Genomic DNA, 19,621 nt, shown 5'->3' on the forward strand with positions numbered 1-19,621 from the left:
ATCCCTATTGCTTGTACACTTTTTTTCTACCATATCTTTTCCTTCCCTTCGCCTCTCTATTAATGTGCTTGGACACAGAGCTCTGTGAACAGCCAGCCTCTTTTGCAATGACCTTTTGTGTCTTGCCCTCCTTGTGCAACGTGTCAATGGTCGTCTTTTGGACAAGTCGGCAGTCTTCCCCATGATTGCGTAGCCTACAGAACTAGACTGAGAGACCATTTAAAGGCCTTTGCAGGTGTTTTGAGTTAATTAGCTGATTAGAGTGTGGCACCAGGTGTCTTCAATATTGAACCTTTTCACAACATTCAAATTTTCTGAGATACTGAATTTGGGATTTTCCTTAGTTGTCAGTTATAATCATCAAAATTAAAAGAAATAAACATTTGAAATATATCAGTCTGTGTGTAATGAATGAATATAATATACAAGTTTCACTTTTTGAATGGAATTAGTGAAATAAATCAACTTTTTGATGATATTCTAATTATATGACCAGCACCTGTACAAATACATGCTGACAGCGAATGTACATTAATCTTATGCAAACTGAAGTGCTCAGTCTGGGGTTTCCCTTACATATGTCCATATACCTCACATATGTACAGCACATGTTCAACCCAGACCACATTTCTTCTTCCTCTGTCACTCCCTCTCTCTCCCTCTGTTCTATAATGTTTTATGGATGTCTCGTTTCTACTTTGATCCTTCCCTGATGCTCTTACTCGTTCTGTCACCGCCATTCTGCACCTCAGAATCACTTCATTATTCAGTATTTGTCTCGTTTTCCAGGAAACATCTTTAAGGTGAAATGTAAATGGAAAAGCCACTTAGAGGACCATAACTAAAATTGATTTGTTGATTCATGCATCACGCGAGTGGAAGAATTAACCCATTTTTCTCCTTTGTGTAGTGGTACTGGACGACTCCAAGCGGGTTGCGAAGCGGCGCTTGATTGAGGAGAACCGTGAGAAGCGGAAGAAGGAGGAGATGGTCAAATCCCTGAAGAATCGGCCAGAACCCACCAGCTCAGAGTGGGAGCTGATCCGTATGGTGACAGAAGCTCACCGCCACACCAATGCACAGGGCTCTCACTGGAAACAGAAACGCAAGTTCCTGGTAAGCAAATCCTTGACATATATATATATATATATAATGTAAAATATAAGTCTCAGGTGTCCCCAGAATGTGTCTGTTTCAGCTCAAAATACCCCACAAATTATTTAATATATCATTTTGAAAATGCCTATTTTGAGTGGAAGCAGAAACACGCTGTTTTTGTGCATGTGTCTTTAAATGCAAATGAGCTGCTCCCCGTCCCCTTTTCCAGAATAGGGCTGTGCCTTTACAGCTCGTACCTCAGATACTCTGCTAAACAACGTTTTTATTAATTTTTCTGAAATCATGCGTTTTAAAGCCATAATTAGTTTTAACGTCTGATATATGGTTATCTGAGCGAACATATCCGAAACTGTCACATAGCATGTGAGTACTTAACTAAGTTCTCTTTCATGTCTTATTGTGCTTAAACTGTCAAATACACATAAGTTTATGTTAAAAACACAGATTACAAAAACACAGTCATTTATGTCTGTGAAGGTAAAACAGCTTGGAAAGAAATCCCAGCAAAGAATGTTTATATTAGATCTGTGTATTAAGTGACAGCAGCAAAATATACAGTACCTATACTGCTGTCTATTAGGGCTGGGAAAATAAATCGATGCATCGCGAATCGAGAAATGATTTCAGCATCGATTCTGAGATTTTTGTGATTCATTCTCGAGTCAATTCTGGGCTTAGTTTTGAACAGCAGATGGCGCTGCATGCTTTAGAAACAGCTGTACTCAGCTTGTTTCCAAATCCTTACACACACTTAAACCTAAAATAATCATTCATAAAATTTGAAAAGGTTGAATTGAATTACAAGGGTGTTCACAGTGGGCTGTTTACATTACTCTCGCGTCATAAAAGCATTCTGAGCCGAGGTGAAATTACATGACTCAGCCTAACACACACGCGCTCTTCAGCACTCTTCTTCATGAGCATTTGAGTGTGCGAATAAAATCTAGATTAGAGTGCCATCTGCTGTTAAAATCTAAGCTCAGAATCGATTCCAGGGAGAATCGCAATGCATTCGGAAGATCTCAGAATCAATCCACGAAAGTTATTTTTTACTTGAATGCTGCTTTTAAATGCTCTAGCTTGAAGATAAACATGGGCTCACTCAGGGTCACGTCACATTTTACAGATTCTACGAATGGCTTGTTCTGAGACACTGCTTGTGATTTATGGGGATTAAAAAAGGAGCACACATTTATGTTTAAACAACATGTAAAAGTCAGTTTTGCATAATAGGTGCCTTTAAAAAAAAAATATATATATATATATATATATATATTTATATAATAGCTTGAAAACAGTAGCTTCTAAATGTATAGGAAAAACATATGTTTAGGTAGAAAGGAGAGAAAACTTCATTTTATTGTGTTTATTTGTATGCGTAAATTTCTGTGTGTCTGCTCGCTACATTTTATTTTAAGCTTAGCACATCGTTATGGCCTTTTCTGTCAGTACGGATTAGCATTTGTTTACACAGCTTGCTAATCAATGTAATGAGTGACAATACCAGTCTACACATATCAGTTGTGACCGGGCAACAGCGAGCGTTAAAGCAACTGTTAGTGACGGGTATAACAGGAATGCAGCGTTGCCATGCAGGGCCTTGGTAAAAGCGCCTCTGTTTATGAAGAAGGAAGGAAAGAGAGTTTAGACAGTATTAATTGCTCATTCGCTCAGACAATATACCACCCACTGTGAATAGTGGCAGGATAAAGGAAGAGAAAATGGAATAAAAGAGACACACAGAAACACAGGCTATGGATATCTAAAAGACTTGTTGATCTTTAAGAGAAAGAAAACAAATAAATCTGTTGGAATTTTCTCACACTCATATCTTTCCAAACATTTTATTCTGTGGAGTCTCTCTGTTTTTTGTTTTTTTTAATGGTGTCCAGTGTTGATTTGGATTTTTGAAAAGTTGATTTACTTTTTATTGCAAGAACAAAATCAGTTCTTCGAAATTTTCTTCTTACAAACATTTAAGCAAGCATATGCACAATATCCCAGCAGAAGGGGCTGATTTGGAAATTCTCTATTGTAGAACCAAAGTAGTTTTTTCAGCCCACCAAACACTCGCCGCCTTCCCAGCGGTTACGAGCACTATCAAAGCCCTGACATACACCAATCTAAACATTCGGCTTGCGCTAGACCCTGTGACGATCAGCCACGGGGGACAGAGAAACCACTTCCCCAGCCAGCTGAGAACTCCTATAAAACGGCCCATAAAGAATTCAGCCTATATAACCTTTACTACCAAGATATGCCTCCAATAACCATGCAAGGCCAAGACCCCGAATGACCCCGATAAACTGCAGCCTCTCTCTCCATGGGAACACTCACTCCATCCTGTCGGTAGTCCAACTGGGCTGTCTTAAGATCTCTGTAGTGAGAAAGCACAGTGCCAAGTTCTCAGCAGTGAGAAGGCCAGGGTGGACCAGCAGAGGGGATAGTTTACACTGGGTTCTTACAGGCAAAGGGTGCGTTGGGACGTATCCAGCGCTAACCCCACCTCCTGAAGGAAAAGACACACACACACACTTTGGTTCATGCTTGTTAAAGCTTACACAAATACACCAGTGCGGCACAGTTAAAACAGTCCTCTTCGTCTGAGACAGCGCATGTAAACACAAACACACAAATCTTAAACGGCCGGCAGAAGTTCCTCAGAGGCACATTCTGAAACCCTGAACAGATTCCTTTGTGTTTTATTTACCTCTCTGTGCGGTCTGCACTGTAATTTCTGATCTGTATACTTTACATGAAGGCTTCCTATCAGCTATAGGGTGAATTTAGGTAATATTAATGGGTTTAACTATTCAATCAACTTGTCTGTAACAGATGAAATGTCCTGAACCATGTCCTGAACCTTTTGCTCTCACAGCCTCACAATGAAACAGAATAGCGTTTGTTTGTAGGCAAGCACTGTACTTTTTTTCTGCAGTCTTGTCTTGATTTCAGTGCCTTTGTTTATTGCTGTCTGTTTGCTTTATCAGAAACAAAGAAATCAATGGGATTGCGAAGTTTGAAGTCGTTAGGGACTGTCGCATTTATGCCGCAAGGGGTGAAGTCAACCACATGGACATGTTTTAAAATGTAAATTTTTAGATGGGGTTGTTTATCCACATACAGTACATGCTGATTGTGACATTACAGAATTACTTAGGTCATGGATAGATTCATGTTATGTTGTTTGTTTCTTTGTTTCTTTACTATTTTGATAAATAAAAAAATACAGTATCTCGCAAAAGTGAGTACACTCCTCACATTTTGGTAAATATTTTATTGTATCTTTTCATGTGACAACACTGAAGAAATGACACTTTGCTACAATGTAAAGTAGTGAGTGTACAGCTTGTATAATAGTGTAAATTTGCTGTCCCCTCAAAATAACTCAACACACAGCCATTAATGTCTAAACCGCTGGCCACAAAAGTGAGTACACCCCAAAGTGAAAATGTCCAAATTGGGCCCAGAGTGTCAATATTCTGTGTGACCACCATTATTTTCCAGCACTGCTTTAACCCTCTTGGGCATGGAGTTCACCAGAGCTTCACAGGTTGCCACTGGAGTCCTCTTCCACTCCTCCATGACGACATCACTGAGCTGCTGGATGTTAGAGACCTTGCGCTCCTCCACCTTCCATTTGACGATGCCCCACAGATGCTCAATAGGGTTTAGGTCTGGAGACATGCTTGGCCAGTCCATCACCTTTACCCTCAGCTTCTTTAGCAAGGCAGTGGTCATCTTGGAGGTGTGTTTGGGTTCGTTATCATGTTGGAATACTGCCCTGTGGCTCAGTCTCTGCTTCAGTATGTCACAGTACATGTTGGCATTCATGGTTCCCTCAATGAACTGTAGCTCCCCAGTGCCGGCAGCACTCATGCAGCCCCAGACCATGACACTCCCACCACCATGCTTGACTGTAGGCAAGACACATTTGTCTTTGTACTCCTCACCTGGTTGCCGCCGCACACGCTTGACACCATCTGAACCAAATAAGTTTATCTTGGTCTCATCAGACCACAGGACATGGTTCCAGTAATCCATGTCCTTAGTCTGTTTGTCTTCAGCAAACTGTTTGCGGGCTTTCTTGTGCATCATCTTTAGGCTTCCTTCTGGGATGACAGCCATGCAGACCAATTTGATGCAGTTTGCGGCGTATGGTCTGAGCACTGACAGGCTGACCCCCCCACCCCTTCAACCTCTGCAGCAATGCTGGCAGCACTCATACGTCTATTTCCCAAACACCACCTCTGGATATAATGCCGAGCACGTGCACTCAACTTCTGTTCTGGCCTGTTCTGAGTGGAACCTGTCCTGTTAAACCACTGTATGGTCTTGGCCACTGTGCTGCAGCTCAGTTTCAGGGTCTTGGCAATCTTCTTATAGCCTACGCCATCTTTATGTAGAGCAACAATTCTTTTTTTCAGATCCTTAGAGAGTTCTTTACCATGAAGTGCCACGTTGAACTTCCAGTGACCAGTATGAGAGAGTGAGAGCGATAACACCAAATTTAACACACCTGCTCCCCATTCACACCTGAGACCTTGTAACACTAACAAGTCACATGACACCGGGGAGAGAAAATGGCTAATTGGGCCCAATTTCGACATTTTCACTCACTTTTGTGGCCAGCGGTTTAGACATTAATGGCTGTGTGTTGAGTTATTTTGAGGGGACAGCAAATTTACACTGTTATACAATCTGTACATTCACTACTTTCCATTGTAGCAAAGTGTAATTTCTTCAGTGTTGTCACATTAAAAGATATAATACAATATTTACAAAAATGTGAGGGGTGTACTCACTGCTGTGAGATATTGTATATAATTTTTTTTTTATGTAATTCTGGTAATATATTTAGGGCTGGCACAATTATTAAAATTTTTTGGGAAAAAGTCTTATGCTGCATTTATATTTGAACAAACTACAGTAAAAGTGATATAGTGAATTAAAGTTTTCTATTTTTAACATTTTCTGCATTTCAAAACATATTTTATGGGTTGTTGTGATGTATGACCACGATACGAGAAATTTTATTTCATGATATCTAAATTATATTAAATTATACACACACACACACACACACACATATACACGTACATAGTTATTTTTTTATATAAAAATAAAGAAGCAAATTACAAACCATAAGACAAATACAATAGATACAAATTAAATATTAAATAAACTTGTTTTTTTCTAATACAGTAGGTTTAACATGTATACATTTAACATCTTTTGTTGTTTGATTAACATTAATTAGACAGACAGGTATTTAATTAGGCTGTTGTCCCTTTAAGACTGAATTAATGTAATATACTGACACACATCCGATTTTTACCCACCTGTTTACGTTCACTTAAGCCATAACCCATTGTATTTATGTGAGATACTCCGTAGTCTCCACACAATGGACATTTTGGCAGCTGTGTGTGTATTTGACAATTAAGGTGCAAGGAAAACTGATTGCATAACAGGGATCGCGCGGGCGTGCGGCCGAGAGAGCGTTTCTGTTGTGTGTCATTCAGTGATTCTGCCTATCTATCCTGCCTTCACTTGCAAATTAATCGATAACGAATTGTGATTGGATGGTAATTTTGTTCTACGACCAGCTTAGTTACCTTTTATTAGGCTGTTCTCGCGTGATAGAACACTTCTACTACTCGCTCGGATCACCCAGTCGTAACAGAAATGTTGTAATACGGGACAAAACGTGATTTTTTCAAAATAAGTCGGGACACTAAAAATAGAGCTGAAATACGGGACTGTCCCGGAAAAACAGGACATCTGGTCACCCTATTGTTAAATGAAATGATACTCTAAATAAGAAACTTAAACTGCCAACAGATGGCAGTGTGTTTTTGAGTCAGTCATTCATTCGATTTGTTCAAATGGCTGATTCATTCAAGAATAAATTAAATGGCTCATTTTATGAATGGGCCATTGAATCATTGGTGCACACAATTTGTTCAAAACGCAGATTCAGAGACACAAAACAATTCTGCTATGGCTTTAAAGGTAATATTTTCTCTGCCAAATTGAGCAAATACAGACAATATTATGTTTAAAATACAACACAATGTTAACTTCTTATTTATTGAACTGTTGTATAAAATCACATTTGCACTCGCGGTATGCTGCTTGTGTGATATTACTTATCATGACACATAAATATGAGACAAAAAGCCTATACAGGAGCATGTTTTGCCCCAATATCTTAACTGCATTTATGGAGTTGTTACCCTGGCCTGCATCATATTTGTCAACAGTCAACTATATGAAATGCAAGATGATGTACAGGTCTGGGGGAGGGGCCAGTGTGTTAACTGCGTTCAAATATTTAAGTTGCGTTATTTTTTCATAACTCATTAAGTTGTCGTTAGACTGCCAGCCCTATATATATATATATATATATATATATATATATATATATATATATATATATATATATATATATATATATATATATATATATATATATATATATATATATATATATATAGGGCTGTCAGTGTGTGTGTGAGTGTGTGTATATGTATATTATACTATATAATATAACTATATAATATAACACTATACTATATAATATAACTATATAATATATTATACTATATAATATATACTATATTTATATTAATTATATATATAATTTTTGTTTGAGGTGTTGATTGCAGCAGAAACGGACTGCAGATATGCCGTCCATGACTCATAGCCCTGTCTCGCATTCAATAAATATATATGCAGTGGCCAACATGTAATGCTGTAATTGCAGCTCTGCCTCCTGAGTACTTATAATTACCTCTATTCTGACTCGTGTTACATGCCTCTTACTGCATACATAGAATGTAGCTCCAGATGCCAGGGCTACTTGGCTGTTTGTCCAGAGTTTTTACATGGCTGACCTCTACTAAACGCTGTGGTTTTCCAAGGCTATCAGCCTAAATAACTGGAAAGCCAGACCTCACACATGCATCTTGTTCGGTGTATCTGTACATCCATTCATATAGTCTTCAGTGGAAATGCATTGTAGCCTGTTACAAAAGCCAAAAGTTACAGTTACACTTAACTCTCTGTCTGTGTCTGCAGCCGGAGGACATCGGACAGTCTCCGGTGGCCCCCACATCAGACGGGGACAAAGTGGATTTGGAGGCCTTCAGCGAGTTTACCAAGATCATCACCCCAGCCATCACACGTGTTGTTGACTTTGCCAAAAAACTGCCCATGTTTTCGGAGGTAAGTGTGCTGTTAGGTTTTGTTTTTGTTATTTTTGTTTATTTTACACTCTATTTGAGGTGTTTGTGTTCTGTAGTAATTAGCTTGTCAAATTAAGCCTTGTAATTAGAGTATATTAGTGTCCATTGGCCTAATTAGCAGAAAATATGCTGCGGTCCTTCTCAAATTTGTGTTATTTTTAATAGTTGCCAAATTATTCAACTGAAAACCCTAACACATATTTCTGGAATATGTCAGTGTGGGTGGGTTTGTATGTATGTGCTATCTATCATGTTAGGATGAATTGTACAGTTGTGGCTTTGGTGAATGTGTGTGTGATATTGCCACATTACATCAGTCATAGCTATAGTGGCATTCTTTCCATATTCAGCATTCACCAACACTCCTTTAACCGCAAGTGTGAACATTCTTGCATATTAGACTACATAGCACCCTTATGGCAACAAATATATTATTGTCTACACCATAAATTCACCCTGCCATCCACATGTATCCACAACCTCTTGGTTGAGTTGCCTCCTGTATTTTCCATATTTTGGAATAAGCACCCAGAAAGACTGTAATACAAAAACATAATACTGAACAATACTTGACTTTTTGTTGCTTTTGTAAATGATGTGAAACGTTTTATACATCAGTGTAAATACTACTTCAGTCCTTCAATTTTTTCCCTCTCCTCAGTTCCTTTCAGTGTTTGGGGCATCATTCTTTGCCAGTATATAATTAGGGCTGTCAAAGTTAACACATTAATGCATGCATTTAAGTAAATTTGTAAGACACTGTAATTAAAAAAAAAGGGAAAAAAGCATTTATTCAATTTGACATTATAACTACATTCTGTGCTGTGTGAATATTAAAGAGTGGTCAAAAATGATTTTTTTTTATAGATTATATACACACACAACAGTCTTTATTAAGACAGTCCTTATGTTCTTATTATATATATTTATATATTAGAATTTAAAAAACAAGAGACTCACCGCACCTTCAAAACAGTCCAGCCGAGGTGCGTAGACCAAAAAAGTTTCCCAAAAACTAAAATACTTGTAAAAAGTCTTTACACTCTCAAAAATAAAACAAATCACAAGCGAGATGAAAGCAGTGTAAGCAATTTACTGAAAAAAAAAAGAAAAGAAAAAAGGCAAACATTTTGGTCACACGCTGACCATTTTCAATGCCAAGCTAACAATATTATATATATTAAAAATTAAAAAATATGATTAATTTAATTATTTTAATATAATTTGAAGCTTAATAACTGACACATCACCCACTATTAATATAGACCATAATTTGTTGTTGTCAAGTTATTATATTAATTAATTTTAACAATTTACTATTAATTTAATTATTTTATTCTGGGTGTCAATACTGAAATCTATACTGGCATATATATTTTGGGGGTTTTCCTCATAACTCATAAAGAGACAATTCTTTCAAACTGGAAAAAAAAAAAAAAGTTTACAACCATAATAATTTTTGACGTATTCAAGGAGTGTTTTTCAAGGACTGAGCAGATTTAGGTGAAATAAACATGTATTATCGTGTGATTTCTAATTTCTGTAGCTGCCTTGTGAGGATCAGATCATCTTGCTGAAGGGCTGCTGTATGGAGATTATGTCCCTACGTGCTGCAGTTCGGTATGACCCAGAAAGTGAGACCTTGACCCTAAACGGAGAGATGGCTGTCAAACGAGAGCAGCTAAAGAATGGAGGGCTGGGCGTTGTGTCTGATGCCATCTTTGACTTAGGCAAGAGTCTGGCGCAGTTCAACCTGGATGACACAGAGGTGGCCCTGCTGCAGGGCGTACTGCTTATGAGCTCAGGTGAGAGAGGACACTTTACAGTAACTCTGTAAGAGTATTCTCAAAACTGGAAACAGCTGTAGGGATTTGAGAGGGCTGTTAGGTTCTGTTCCTAAAGCTTGTGCTCTGCCTCACTGTCTGCTGTCTACATAGGCAGCTGCTTTCTGTGGTAGCATGCTAACTTGAAATAGAATGTATATGCAGGCAGCAACTTTGTTAATAATAACTACATGACACATACAGCACTCCTCAGATGAAAAGAATCCAATGAACCCCAATAGAGCAACAATTGGGTTCTGGACATTTACATCTACATTTATGCATTTAGCAGACACTTTTATCCAAAGCGACTTACAAAAGGGGAACAAAAGCAAGTAGTTGAGGATCGATGCAAGAGAGAAATCACCAGATGAACTACATAAACAGGCCACTGGGATGCAATCATACAGTTAAGAGTGTAGAACCGGTATAAAAATGATTTTCTTTTTAAAGATTATATATACTTTATAAATGAAAATAGTTGTCTGGAACTATTTCCGTTGATGAAATAGAGCGATTTTGACAATATTGTGTCTAAAAAGTATGTCACTTACTATTAGCCTAAACTTAACACCTATTTTTAAATTTAAAATCTTTTTTAGGTCCCACTTTATATTAGGTGGCCTTAACTACTTACATTTAAATTAATCATTTGGTACAATGCACTTATTGTGTACATACATGTGTTTACATTGTACTTACATATTTAAAAATACCTATATGTAATTACATCTGTAATTAATTTCTGTAATTACATTTATAATTACTCTGTTGACCCATCACTTACACCTTAACCCACCCTTAAACCTACCCATACCACCAAACCTGTCCTTAACCTACCCGTATCCCACCTCAATAGCAGCAAAAGTGTTTTGCAATACAATATGACCACAATTGATGTAAGTACATAGTAATTAAGGCAACCTAATATAAAGTGTGACCCTTTTTTAATTGTGGTATTAATTCTGTAAAATAGTTATGAGGAGTACAAGAAAGCTTGAGGCTGTGGAAGTAGGTGGAAATGGTATTTCATAATTGCACTATCCAACCCAAAACCATACAGATGTCCACCCAAATAGTATATCACTTTGTAAATGTCTCTCTTTGCTGATTTTTAGATAGTTTATTCTTCAAATCACAGTTTATAATGTTGTGATCAGTCTCGGATCCTGGTTGATTTGGTTCTGGTTTGGCTTTTTTCAAGCATTATGTAAAAAATTAAGTGGAAATACTTCACATCTGGAGTGTTCATTTGATGCCCAGAAATGTTGATTATTAAGGCAGCAAACTAGGTTTTGGAACGTGGTGTTTGGTAAATATTGTTGTTGAGAGGTATTTCACCTTTGTTCTGTGTGAAACCTAACTAGATGGTTTTTGAAATTAATGTATTTTGTCCAATGTATAAAGCATTGACCTTGCATCTTCTCTGGTTCGTCTCTTCAGATCGAACAGGCTTGACATGTGTGGAGAAGATCGAGAAGTGCCAGGAGATGTACCTCCTAGCGTTCGAACACTACATCAACTATCGCAAGCACAACATTCCTCATTTCTGGCCCAAGCTGCTGATGAAGGTGACGGACCTGCGCATGATCGGAGCCTGCCACGCCAGTCGCTTCCTGCACATGAAGGTGGAATGCCCCACTGAACTCTTCCCCCCACTTTTCCTGGAGGTCTTCGAGGATCAGGACGTGTGACGTCCCAGCGAGCTGCGGCAGGAGAATCAATATTTTGTAACCCGTGTTCCTCAACCTGTCTCACCACTCTCCATGCACCAAACTCACCAGCAGCAGCTGCATTGGCAGGGGTCATCTGCCTTTGGTCATCAAGGATTTTTTCTTTTCACAGAAAACTCAGCCCTCCCTCATCCACTAAATTCCCCAAGCGTGGCCCTTCTGTCTCGGCATGATGTCTTATACTGGTTTACCAACACCTTAGACACAGAATATACATCTACACTCACACACACACACACTCCTGTAATTGTGCTTACAGATGCAGTACTCATGCGACTCAAATCCTCAGATGAGCTTGTATGCATTTGTACACGTATAGACTGCACTACTGTCACGCCACCACTGGAGGCGCCCTCTGCTAAGACTGGATGGCAGCTGGCATATAGATTCCTCCGCCAGGTCGTGAAGTGGTCAGTTCATTTCATTGATTTGAAATCTCAGCGTTCTCGTGAGATTAACCGTCGGTATCTCAAGCTTTGCGCTAACATGGATCTTCTTTTAACAGACCTCATGATTCTCTTCGATATTGAGCCTGTGTGTGGAGCGGGAGGAATTTTTTTGAACCAAATCAGGTGCTATATTTAAATAAAGCTACTCAAAATGATTTGGGACTTTTCGAGAATATACCCCCCTCCCTTCTCTGTAGGACACGGACCTTTGAAAGCTCTCGGTCGCCATTTTAGTGCTCATTCAGGGGTGCTGCTCAGTGACTTTGTGTGCGGTTCATTCTTGCCATTGTCTGGGCTTATTTGTGGGCTCCTTGAGCCCCTCTTTGTCCCAGGAAAGTCACGCAGAGACATGGAAATCCAGGCACCCCTACACCTCCAATCTGCACTGATTTGTGTGTTTTACAGATGTCGGGAGGGAGCCAGTATTAACGTACTCCCAGACCCAGCACACACACACACACAACGTACTAAAACACGCACCTCAAAACTCGAATGCCTCATTTTTACTGTATGCACTGCAGTGCTGTAGTTCTGGACTCCCATGCAGGGCTTTGAGAGTTCAGTCCAGCCCATCTGTGTTCTGCTCAGATGCTACTGTTGCCCGGTCTGTGCGAACACACCCGCACACTCCTGATGGGCCACGGTGGATTGGCTGTCGTTGATGTTTTTTCTTTGTGTTGTTTTTGTTTTACCTCAAATGTGGGCACACCTCCGGCTGGCTGTAGCTCTTAGACTGCCTCTGTGCTAACAGGTTCTACCTCACCTCTGGACACAGGGCAGCTACCCTCAGCCACACACACACACACACACACACACATTTACACACACACTCGTATTCTCACACACTGACAGCCAGGATAGAAACACTTGCAGACACAGTTTCTTCTCAGTTACGTTGAAAAACCACTGTAGACAGGAGGGCCTGCCATTCCTCATCGTAGCTTGTCAGTTCTCTTCACTCTGGGCTGAGAGAGAAAACAATTCTGGATGGGCTTTTTTTTTTTTTTTTCGTGTGGGACCAAGTGTCACTACGATTTCCATCAAAATGGAAGCTGGTTTTCAGCAGACGGCGAACTAAACCGTACATGACGCTGACTACGAAGAGGAGCCGTGGAGAGAACTACAGATGAAGGACCTGAGGTGGCCAGGCCTGAACCGAATGGGTCTATCGTTGTTTCCTTTTTTGAATACCAAGCAGTAATTTGCAAAGCGGAGCTAGGTGTCAGCTGGTTTCTTCAGGGTGGGGCAGGGGACGCGGGAAGGCTAGCAGTTGAATGAGAGCACTTAGCTTTGAAAGAGCCAAATCTTCAGAGACGATTCAACCCGTGGCACTTTTTAAGGAGTTTTTGCACTAAAGCATGATGGGTCCCACCCTCCAGCTCCTCCAGCTCAATCGCATGTTTTCCAAGGACACGCCCCCAACCTCTCTGTCAAACAGAGGCCACACCTTCATGTGCTCCTGAGCACACCCTCAGAGTCAGTATTAAGTCAAGCAACGTCCTCAACAAATGATGAAACGCTCAAACACATATTTGCGAATAGACCTCTGTGTCCCCGCCCCCTCAAAGCCACAAGTGGCTTGAGACGAACACCTAACAGAAACGGGCCTTTCCTTTGTGAGACAAAGGAGCGGCCAAGCCATGCAAAGAATGGCAGCACCGAATGAATGTGAACGAGGAGCAGCAGAATGACAGAGCCAGGACAAGGAGTTGCTCTATAATGAGGTTCCGAAGGAAGACAGCCAATTAGAACGAGAGCAACTGTGAGCATTCCGTAAACACCCAGCATGGAGTTCCATCTTGGAATAGGAGTGACGCAGCAGTGGTTGCGATTGGCTGATGGAGTGAATGCAAGGGTTTCGATGCTGCTTTACCTTCTAATTTTATTTGAGAGAGATAGAAAAAGAAAAAAAAAAAGATATAAGAGAATTACAAACCCAGAAAACAAATAAAATAATGACTCCGGAACAAAGAGTTCAAATCTCGGAGCTTGAGCTGTTCATTTCTTTCTTTTTGTTTTGAACTGAAATGTGTGTGTTCGTTTTCAATGCTTAACTGCTCTATGTAAGAGAGAAAAACAACAGCCGTAGTCACTTTTTGACCATGCGTGCAGTGTAAACTAGAGAATTTCACCTCTTTTTCACCTCACTATAGTTTGTAATGATAAGTCGACTGCTCTGTTTGTCTGTGTATCTGTCCTTCGTCTTTTTATCAAGAGGAATTTACAAGAAACAGGAATATTTTCTTTTTTATATTTTGTTTTCTTTTTTTAAGAAGACTTAGAAAAAACCATGAGAAATAATGCAACAGAAACTGAAAAGAAAAAAAAAAAAAAAACTGAAACACAATCTACTCATACCTCACACAACACAAAGCTTAAATGAACTTGGGAGGAGTGCTTATCTGTGTGGCACTTGTGTCAAAGTGCGTCCAGTGCATGTGTTGAACTGTACGATGGGGTGTATGTGCGCATGAGCGTTCATGCGATCGCGGAAGCACACTGCCCCCTCCTTCAACCTCGAAAGCCCATCTGTTTCAGATTTGCACCAGTTGCATGCATTAGCCTCCGTTTGCGAACGGTGTCACCAGCGCTGATGCGACGGGCCGTGATGGGAGCGGACGGGATGCGGTGTGGCTGGAAGGCTGGAAAGGGAGTCGTGTGCATCCGTGACAGCAGAGAGCGCTTCGTGGTATTGAATGTAGCTGACAGGACTGGGCTGGAACCGAGCCCGGGAACTAGAACCTCACTTCAGGTCACCAGCAAGAGTGGACAGTGCTGTCAAAATGATGTTACACAAACAGCTTACTAAGCGTATATTGCCCGCATTCAAGGTGCAATACTTGTGTTTTGTTTTGTTTTTCTTTTTTGTACTTTTACAAGATTTTTGGCCATAACCAAGGATGTAAATACAAAACGAAAAGATATTGAAAGATTAAATCACTATGTGTTAACCATATGCAACCGTCACATACTGGATGTCGAGGCCAGAGCGCGGCCGGCTGATCCCACCGTTTTTTGTAAAGTAAATCTGCTTACGTAGCTCTGTAAATGCTTCACACATCTGTACGTGTGCTTTTGAGCACTCGCAAACGTGCATGTTCAATACAAATATGAAGAAGAAGTGCCCCATGAAATTAACAATCTAACCCTGTGCCTCCGCAACCCTCTGCCCCGCACTCAAACGGCTCTTTCCGACAGGGTAGCTAGATGTACATTTGTTCGCTAGGTCAGATTGCTGGTAGAGACGTACAGTAGGTGGGTAATGTCTGGTACCCAGAAGCACTTAGCTGGCCTCACTACTGCCAATCAGTTTCCTCAGAGGAGAACAGTAGATACTGGTTTTGTTTCGCTTTGGTGGTGATGTAGTTTTGTTTCTCGCCCCTATTTTTATTTTTTTTTTGTACCAAATTTTGTTATCTTTTTTTTTTTCTTTAGAGAAAGACAAAAAAACGCCCAGAAGCAAGAATGTCTATGCAATGCTAAACCCTCTGATAGCATGATGACTGTGTCATTGATCCCTGATTAGCGGACATGCTTCTAAACACTCCCCCTGCCAGAGTCCCACCCACCGCAACTGCATGAGCCTCAGTCAGTTTGTCTGTTCATCAGTCAGTGTAATAGTGAAGGGAAGGATGGCCCTTACTGCTGCCTGATACCTGCTTTGTCAAACCTCACGAACATTTGAGGGCGCTAGTTCAACTTTCCACTCATCTCCGATGATGTCATCCGCTGTCGAGGGACTGCATTTGTGTTTCTATGTATGTGTTTGCGTCGAATGCTCTCATGGTTCGGTGGATTGGTACTACCTGCGGCATTTCGTACGTTCAGAATGAAAATTTGTTTTGTAGATAATTTGTAATATTTTTATTAATATTCTTTTGTCAACCAAGAAATGTTTTTGAGTTGGCCTCTCAGCTGTGTAACTGAATCTCAGACCAAACTCAGTCAGTTAAAGCTGAAGCGTGTCTTTTTTTTTTCTTAATATGCAAAATCAACTACTTTATATGTTAAAATATTTGAGTACTACACAGAGATTACTACAAGTAAGCCATTTCTAGGCTGATTTCACCAAAAACTGTAAACACTGTCTCTGAGGCACTATCAAAACATTTTACCCACCTGGCAACAGCTCAACCAATGGTGTGAGTTTGAGGCGGGGCTATCATTTTTATCTAGCCAATAGCAGAAGAGGGGAGTGTTTTGGAAACCTGCAGTTCCATTTAATGACACTAGTGGAACAGAAATCGCACACTTCAGCTTTAACACAGTATGCGAAACCCCAAATGATACGGAAGCGTGCTATTTTTGAACATTTGAATTTGATTGACCGCCCACGCCACTGTGATGTCAAAGCCCTCATTTTCTCTGTTTTCTTTAAATGCGAGTATCTTCATTTGATTGGACTCTGTTTGTGAATATGAACAAGTGCTCATGTGGAAAATGCACCCAGCCATGAGAGTGTGAGCAGAGAGCGGGGATGATGTCCATACCACAGCTGTTTTAAATGAGACTGGAAAGGAAAGCTATTGAAGGATTCTCTCAGGTATCAACAAAATAAAAAAAGACAAAAAAAAAAAAAGGAAATATAACAAACTTTTTTTTTAATAAATGTTGAAAAATTCCAGCCATGCCTTCTTGTTAGCTCATCATTCTTTGCTCTCTGAGTTGAAGATGTGCTTTCAGTGTTCTTGTCCTGTGGTCTTCTTCTCTTAAGTGTTCATCAGTCTCTCTCTCACACATTTCTCCTGCACTCTTGGGGCTGCTTCAATGGAGCTCATAAAAGGCCTGGTGAGAACACATCTCTGCTTATCTAAACATTAAAGCAGCGAGCCTTCGCATTTCTGCAAAGCATAGTTTTGATACACAAGGATGCAGACCCAGTCAAACTTGTCCTACTTAAAGGTGCACTCAGTATTTTTTATTTTTTTATTTTTTTCAGAAGCGCTTATAACATCCTTTTGGACTCATACTGCCACCTAGTGGTGTGGATAATGTCATGCTAATTCTTTAATGACTGATGCTGTTGTAGAAATGCGCTATTTGCTGTCAGACATGAATTTATTCTGTTAATGAAAGTTTTTCAATAATAGGTTACCAAGATAAAGCGAGTTGCATTCAGTTGGTTATATCATCTCAAAACGGTGGACTCCGTGAAGCGCCCCATAAAACCGCTTTTTATTAAGCTACTGCACATGGATTTAAACATATTTCATATGCATTTTCAAAATTAATTAAAAAATGTTCTTTATATAATCATGAAAAAAAGTGCACCTTTAAAATATGTGAACAAATGACAAGTACACAATACATTCATATGGGAGTGAAACATGGCAACACTCATCACCTGTTTCCATAAAAGTGAAAGACTATCTGTTTAATCATATGCTGACCATCATTTTTTGCTCCTCCTGACATTGGTTTGGACTTGTGCATTGTGTGTTTTCTGTGCGCATGCTTTTGTGCTGTGAATATGTGTCTGCTGGTGGGTGTGAGTGAGTTTTGTGTGTGTTTGCTATTTATAATGACCATGTGGCTGGATTTGCTGACTGACCCCTTGGACACGCTTTGAGGCTCTACTGATGCAGTATAAAATCAAATATTTGAAATGAATATTTCCTCAAGGAGCATAGCAGTTCACGCTGAGAATATGGTGTCAGTTGGGGAAGTGGAGAATAGCAGAAAGGGAAATGAGGTCAATAATTTGTTTTTAGGTCCGTCTTTAAATAGAATCACTAATGATTTTCCTGTTGCTAATGGGAGAACTATTCCACGGTTCTTTGCTCTCCAACTCTTGCTCTTGCTCACACATGTGCAACAGATTCATTAGCTGTATCTGTTTTTTCTAGATTTTTGATTTTATTGCACATGTTTGGGCTTTTTTGAAGTTGAAGGAGTGCAAGGTGTTTAAAGTTATTATCTACGGATGTAATTATACACCAACTGTCAGTTTACTTGGAAAGTGGATAAAACATGGTCCTGGTTAGTTTCAGTATGGCAGGTATGAATAAGTGCACATGGAGATATTTCAGTCAGATCTTTCTCTGGGTTTTGGGTGTTGTTTTATGTAGCTATTCAGGGTTAAAATGGTCGTGCATCCTGTGAATTAGCTGTCATCCAAATTTCCTTTTGCACCAGAGTATGCTGGTTTAGTTTGAACATTCTGTGTTTAGTCAGATTACTGCTGGTATTGTGTACAGAGAGATGATTCTGTCAAGCCATGAGAGAAAACTATATGCAGAGACAGAAAGGAATGTTTGCACACTAGTTGCACACAAATGCATGTAGCCAATCACACAAAAACATTTGTGATGGTAATATTATGCAAAGAAAGCTATCTCGGGATTCTTATGCAACGCTTGTCAGGTTTCACAATGGGTGCTTTTGGTTCAGCCTTGCTCAGGTTTGCTTTCAGGACATTTTATGTTGAATGTTTTTAAAATGACACACTGTACATAGAATAAAATGCATCCAACAGCCAAGGTCTATACAGAAGGGTCGATGTATCAAGGCCATCTCTTTCTCGCAGTTCCATCGACATTAACAGACCTACACGCACACATCTGTTTTGCTGTCATGTTAGTGCTGTTTCCTCTCAGCGGCCCATTGACCAACTGCCAAAGCTTCCACATGTTCATTTCATTCAGCTTCTCTTACAGGATGTGCCTGATGCTTCATAAGACAGCAATAGAACCTCACCTTTTTTTTTTACACTATTAGCTTAGACAGTACTGTTAAAATAATATTCGCAACATTACTAATAATTCCCTGTCTACGTGTAGGCAGTCTAGTAGTTTCTGTGATCAGTTTTTCTTTTTCTTTTTTTTAACCAACATACATTTAGCTTTTTCAGAAGGAAAAAAAAAATCACCATCAAAATATGGATCTAGGGAGACTGAGAGAAGGTTTCTTAAGACTGATTTTGTGCGGCAGTAGTAGTAACACACTGCATTGTCATCTTTATTCCATTTTATGACTAGCGACCTCCAGCTTTAGGGTGCAATATTGCCACATACCGAGTTGGAGTGTTTCTTGAAATTCACTCTCCTTTTGCCAATGTGGTAAAAGTTCATTTTGAACCCTGTGAGTAAGTAACCACTAACTCTTTTCCTGACAACCAGCAGGACTATTCCATTATAAACTTTGCTTTTATGAGTAAGTCCCTCCACATTCACCAGCCAGGCAGCACTTAGTCTGCGTACATCAGGAAGTTATAATTAACTGCCATACTGCAATCAATCTGAATGGGC

The 19,621-nt window shown here is 39.8% G+C and overlaps 1 protein-coding gene across 6 annotated transcripts in view; it reads left to right on the forward strand.

The window, feature by feature from the left end:
- Positions 1–16,998, forward strand: part of thrab (thyroid hormone receptor alpha b) — a 197,951-nt gene extending 180,953 nt beyond the window's left edge. For all 6 annotated transcript variants that reach the window (XM_058794363.1, XM_058794360.1, XM_058794359.1 and 3 more), the window contains 4 exons: positions 911–1,116; positions 8,203–8,349; positions 9,916–10,174; positions 11,636–16,998. In XM_058794363.1, the coding sequence (XP_058650346.1) occupies positions 911–1,116; positions 8,203–8,349; positions 9,916–10,174; positions 11,636–11,886 (863 nt within the window). In that variant the 3' untranslated portion in view covers positions 11,887–16,998. The remainder of the gene's footprint in view (positions 1–910; positions 1,117–8,202; positions 8,350–9,915; positions 10,175–11,635) is intronic.
- Positions 16,999–19,621: the final 2,623 nt, after the last annotated feature.

This window comes from Onychostoma macrolepis, chromosome 12 (genome assembly GCF_012432095.1).
Source record: "Onychostoma macrolepis isolate SWU-2019 chromosome 12, ASM1243209v1, whole genome shotgun sequence".
Lineage (NCBI taxonomy): Eukaryota > Metazoa > Chordata > Actinopteri > Cypriniformes > Cyprinidae > Onychostoma > Onychostoma macrolepis.